Genomic DNA, 6,000 nt, shown 5'->3' on the forward strand with positions numbered 1-6,000 from the left:
CCCCCAGGGCATCCCAGCACCTTCCCAAGGACAGGGTGGTGACGGTGCCCGTGCCCGTGTCTGCCAGCACGAGTGAGCAGCATGTGCGTGAGGACCCCCGGAGGCCTGCAGGCTTTGTGCCCCCCACCCCAAGGAGCCTCTGGGGGGGGCGCTCCTGTCTTGCAGGAAGAGGAGGGGTGACAGCAAAAGCAGGGCGGCCTTGGCATTAAGTTTGCGCTCACCTCAAGAGCTGAGACCACAGCAGGCCTGAGGGTGGCCGACCATTTAGAAAGCCAGAGGTCAAACCCTGCCCCCACCCAGTGAAACGGGGCAGGGCCGGCTCCTGATGGAGGCTCGGGGCGGGCCGTGCCCGGCCGCCCAGCATCCAGACACACCTGCCCTCCCAGGGTCAGGCCACCTCGGCCTCAGGGGCAGCCTCCCTCTGCCCACCCCCCACCCCCCCCCGCTCTCCCTCTGCCTCGCACGCTGGGACCTGATATGGTGTGAAGCCCTCACATGAACCAGGGCTGACTCCTAGCTGGGGTCCTTAACACAACCCCGTCTGCAAAGTCCCACCCGCCACGTGGGCTGCCCCTCCGCCGGCTCCCGTGGCTCTCCCAGGGCTGGCCGGGGCTGCAGGTTTGGGGGAGGGGAGAGGCACCCAGCGGAACCCGCAGCAGCTGAGTCAAGCAGAGGGTTACTGAGCGTTCCCAGAACGGAGAAGGGCAGCCGACCTCAGCCGGGGCCTCCGGGAAAGGCGAGTGCAGGAGCTGTCCCAGGCCCGGCCAGGGCTGGGGAGCGGCCGCAGGCCCAGGCCACTCCGCCTCTGGCACAGCCTCCCTGGCTGGCTCGGTTCAGATTCCAAGCTGTGGGCACAAGTCACGCGCTGAAGCCAGCATGGGGGGCAGAGCCAGAGCTGCCGGAGGGGCGGCAGCGGGAGCTGGGTCTGGGGTCTGCCCTCTGCTAACCAGGAGGGGCTCCTCGCGGCTCCTGCATCAGCTCTGAGGACCCCGGCACTTAGCCGACCAGCTGGGCAGGGCTCCCCACCTGCAGGGGAGACCACAGACACTCACGCCTCAGCCCTCGGGTGAGTGGCGCCCCCGCCCGAGCTCGGCCCATCTCCTGGGCCACGCGGCCTCCTGCAGAGCCAGGGCTCCTGGAGTTGGAGTGCAGAAGGCGGCACCCAGGGTGACCCCAGAGCCCGCCCTCGGGGCTCGGGCTGGGAGGCGGCCCCTGGAGCCAGGGCCGAGGCCCCTGAGGCAGGGTCTCCTCCACGGAGGAGCCCCTACCCACCACAGCGGCCCACAGGCCACGTGCACCAGCCCCACACCCTGCCCCTCCCACAGCCCCCAGCCAGCTTCCCGGCTCCCCGAATTCCTGCCCTGGGGCCCCACCCTGCCAGGGACAGCCCCTGTACCAGACAGCCCCTCCCTGCTGCTGGCCACCCAAGGGAGCCCCTGGACAGGAGTGTGGGTGCTGGGCTGCAGCGCCTGCCCTAGGGTTAAGGTCAGGGTTGGTGTTGGGGCTCAGGTTTCCACAGCACCTGAGGCCTGTGGGCCCCGGACTGGACACAAGCTGAGCCCCTCCCACCCAGAGACTCCTCCCCACTCGGCTCCTACAGGGAGGGCGAGAGGCCCAGCCTCTGACCCCCAAGCTGGGTCGGCCCCTGTGGCCAGCCCACCAGGCCCACCCCAGACCCCACCCACACTGCCTCGTGCAAGAGGGGCTGTGCAGGGGGGCTGGGGCCGCAGCAGGCACACCTGTGTTCAGGGGGCTCCTGGGGGATCCTCACCTGAATCGCAGTGGGGCCCACGGCCGCCCTGGCCAAACACGCCTCTTGGTGCTGCCCTTACCACCATGGACACGGGCCCAGGAGCCCCCAAAGGTCAGAGCAGGGTGGGGGAGGAGAGGCCTGGGGTCAGCACATCGGGGTGCGCACGGCTGGAGCCCCAGGGAGGGACCCCGGCCCCTCCTGCATGTCCCCATCGCACCCCAGGGAGGAGCAGAGGCGGGGCTGTATCCCGGGAGGAGGGGGCAGAGGACTTCAAGGTGGGAGCTCCAAGAGCTGGAAGGGTCTTCAGGGTCAGATGTGGGGTCCCTGGGGTCTTCCTTAGAAGGGAGATGCACACAGGGGCTCAGAGAGGCTGTGGGGAAGGCTCGGGCCCTGAGCGGGCTCGTGGTGTCCCCTGCTCCTCTCCCCAGTCGCCGCTCCATGAAGGGGCAGCGCAGGAGCCCGGGAGAGGGAAGGAGCCCCCCCCCTTGTGCCGCCCGGTGGAGCCAGGCTAGGCTGAAGGGAGAGGCCTCAAGGCCAGGAGGGACCAGGGCACCCACAGGACACGGGCGAGCTGGGCCCCGACCTCCCCCACACCACCCCCTCCATCCACTCTCTGCCTGGACACAGGGCTGGGGAAAGGGGCCCAGGGGACCCGGCGGCGGCACAGCCGGCAGCAGTGCTCCCCCCACACACACCAGAGAAGGCCAAGGTCGTGTCACTCTGCACAGAGGCTGCAGAGGGCACAGGGCACGCTGGCCACGCCTGTGTTTACCGGGCAGACGAGCCTGCATGGCTGTGCTCCCACACAGAGCCGATGTGGCACCGTGTCCTCAACCCACACGCCCATGACCGTGGTCCCCGCCTCACTTCCTCCAACAGAAGGCCCCATGGCCCCGGTCACTCTGCCTGTGGTCACCTGCTTCCTGCAGCACCAGACTGGACACGGCACCCTCGGGTGCCCGTGCTTCGGCTGTCACTGGCAGGCGAGTGGGTGCCAGCCAGGGATGGGCTGCCCCTCTCAAGTGGCCGTGTGGTACAGGCAGATGAGTGGGGCGTGAGCTGGACACATCCAGGGGAGAGCAGTGCTCAACAAGGACCTAACAGCATGGACACCGCCCCACTCTGACCACAGGCGCCGGACACGCAGGAACCGGGCGCTGGGTGGGCAGCCCGGCTGGGCACTCGGATCCTGCTGGTCCTTCCTGCTTCTTGCACCGTGGACTGTCCCCACATCTCTGCTGCCCACCCACGGGTGATGTCACGTGGCAGGCCACGTGGTCATGGGATGCTGGTCCCAAGACCGAGCTAACCACCGCCCCCGGCCACGCCTCAGCCACCGTCTCGCCTTCTGCACACAGATCGTCCTGAATTCCAGATCCCGGCTGAGCCTGTGAGGGACGCAGCGTCCACTATTTGTACCCAGAAGCGACTTACGCCTCCTGCCTCCCCCGACGACGTCTCAACCAGTAAAATACAAACACGCAGAGAAAAAGACGGTAAAAAGTAAAATTAGAAATCAGCGCCCTGTGGGTGGAGGTGACACCTACCCTGTACACGAGTGATTCGGGTAAGAGAGCCGAGCGCCGAGTTAGCGCCAAGAACCCTGGCAGCGGCGGTGAGGAGGGGCAGCGGCTGTCACCGGAGAGAGGGGAGCCTCAGCCGGCTGGCCTTGACCGCCCCCTCCCCGTGGAAAGGCTGTTTAGACACCAGTGAGTAGAAGAGCAAGGCACGGGGTGGCCCCAGTCCATGGCCATCGATCCAGCAGGTGCAGGTGGCCAGGGCCGACGCTGCCCCCAGAGGAGCCACATGGACTGTTCCCAGGTTTGTCTCCACATCCCCCTCCCCACCCTGGCTGAGGTTTGGACACGAGGGTGACACTCAACTCTGAGAACTCACAAAAGGTCAAGGGGAGATGGGGTGAGCCACAGGGCCCACTGACTGCTCCCGAAAACCCTGGGCACACACCATCCAGATCGAACGTCCTCGGGTCAGCAGGGGACTGGCCAGTGCCAGCTGCAGACAGCTCTGTGTGGAGATCGTGTGGACGTCCACACAGCTGGATCCTGCCTGATGGTGCCGTCCCTCGCCTCTCCCCAAGCAGCTGTGCCCTGGGCTCTGAGCACTGACCACTTCCAGACGCACGCTGGGCGCCTGCCTCCCCGACCACCCCACAGCAGGTGCAGGCGGCTGGCAGGTGGGGTCGGTGCGAAGTGGACGCTAGGGCACAGGGCTGACGGCTTCCTTGGAGGCAGGGGCACTGGGCAGGGACTTCAGGTACTCCAGGTGCCTCCTGGCGTCTTCCTGGTTGTGGCGCACGTAGTACACAATGTAGGTGATAACCATGGCAAACCAGCCGAACATGGTCACCAGCATGGCCACGTCAGTGGTCTTGTGCACGCTGCAGAAGCTGACGCCCGAGTCCAGCGCCTGGATCAGCGGCTTCCCCACGAACTCCTCCTGCACCGAGGTGTGGCAGGCCATCTCGGCCGCCGAGTCGGGGTCCAGCTTCAGCTCCCACAGGGCCTCCTGCAGGGCGCACTCACAGTGCAGGGGGTTGTGGGACAGCCGGATCTTGGCGCTCAGCTTGCCCAGGGCGTCCTTGGGAATCTTCCGGATGCGGTTGTGGGACAGGTCCAGCAGCCGCAGGCCCCCGGCCAGGCCCGAGAAGGCGGCGGGGCCGATGGTCTCGATGGCGTTCTGAGACAGGTCCAGCTCGCGCAGCTGCTGCAGGTGCTGGAAGGCTCCATTGGGGATGTGGGAGATCCGGTTGGCATCCAGCTTCAGGAGCACCGCCTCGGCCGGGATGTCCCTGGGGACCTCCTGCAGGCCCCTGGCGCTGCAGTGGACGGCCAGGGCGCCCGCGTGGTCCGGGCACTGGCAGCTCTGCGGGCAGGAGGCGCCCAGGGGCAAGCAGAAGAGCAGGAAGAGGCAGGGCGCGGGGGCCGGGAGCAGCAGGGAAGGCGGGCCCTGCCTGCCTGGGGGGCCCATGCTGGCTCGCCCAGGGCCGCGGCTGGCTCCTCTGCGCTGTCCACCGCGGGGAGGGGGGCCTGTCCACCGCAGACCCGTCAGGAAAAGCAGGGACCTTCAGTTCTGAAAGAGAAGAGGAAGCAGGCAGGAGGTCCCCGGGCCAGGTCTGTCCATCCCGCCCCAGTGGGGAACAGGGCACCAGCAGGGGGAGGACTTGGAGGCTGGTGTGGCCCGCGGCCCTGGGCTGATGGTGGAAGACCCCTGAGGCTGGCCCGTCAGGAGGCCCAGCCCCAGCCCCAGCCCCTGGGGCCACCCGCTGACCAAAAGGTAGGGCAGTCTGCTCTGGGCGCCACAGGAGGCCCATGAAGACAGTCCCTGAAGAGCGTCGTGATCAGCAGTCCACACAGCATGACCAATACAGACTGGTCAATAACCTGATCTATACAGTGCGATCAATAATCAATACAGCCTGATCAATACAACACCCGAGGAGCAGCGGGAAGGAGACACCGGGTCGGGCGCGGCCGCGCGGGATGGAGACCTGGGGCAGCGCGAAACCCCGGGCGGGGGCTTGGGCAGTGGACCCCCAGGAGTAGACGGGGAGGGGGCACCCAAGCTCGGGGTGGGGCGGGGCAGGGCCGGGCTTTACCTGCGCGGCCCCGGCCAGAGGCTGCTCCACGCGCCGCTCCTGGTCTCTCACAGCGGACCCGGGGCCACACCCCGCGTGGCCGCCCCGAGGCCCTCTGCCCACGCCCGCTCGCTTCGGAGGCCGCAGCTCGGACTGCGCGGCCGGCCGGGGCGGCGCCCGGGGCGGGGCGGGACCTGAGAGAGGCGGGCGGGGCCTCGGGGGCGGGGCCGGGGCCGTGGGCGGGGCCGAGCAGGAGCTGGTGGGAAGGGAGGGGCGGGGCGGGGCGGGGCTTTTAAACGGAGCTGGGGACGGGGACGCGAGCGATTCGGACACCCAGCGGGCTGCGGGGACTGAGAGCGGGCGTGTGGGCGGGGCCAATGGCGGGGCGGAGGCATGGGGCGGGGCCTGAGAGCGGTGAGGGGCGGGACTTTGGCACAGTTGAGGACGTGAGCGGGTTCCGATACCCAGCAGGCCGCGGGGACTGTGGGCGAGGCCAAGGGCGGGGCCTGAGAGCGGCGAGGGGCGGAGCTTTGAGACCGCTGAGCACGCGTACTGGTCCTGAGACCCCGGGAGGGAGGGGCGGTGGGCGGGGCTGGCGACGAGGCGGGGCTATGCGGCCGGGGGACCAACCCTGGGTGGGCCAGCCCTGCCC

General features: G+C 68.6%; 1 protein-coding gene across 1 annotated transcript; it reads right to left on the minus strand.

Annotated features, from left to right (window-relative positions):
* Positions 1-3,245: 3,245 nt before the first annotated feature.
* LRRC3 (leucine rich repeat containing 3) lies at positions 3,246-5,538 on the minus strand. The gene is made up of 2 exons (XM_008252307.4): positions 5,370-5,538; positions 3,246-4,843 (listed from the first exon to the last, which is right to left on the minus strand). The coding sequence occupies exon 2, from the start codon at positions 4,739-4,741 to the stop codon at positions 3,971-3,973; it is 771 nt and encodes a 256-aa protein (XP_008250529.1). The 5' UTR covers positions 4,742-4,843; positions 5,370-5,538; the 3' UTR covers positions 3,246-3,970.
* Positions 5,539-6,000: the final 462 nt, after the last annotated feature.

This window comes from Oryctolagus cuniculus, chromosome 4 (assembly GCF_964237555.1).
Source record: "Oryctolagus cuniculus chromosome 4, mOryCun1.1, whole genome shotgun sequence".
Lineage (NCBI taxonomy): Eukaryota > Metazoa > Chordata > Mammalia > Lagomorpha > Leporidae > Oryctolagus > Oryctolagus cuniculus.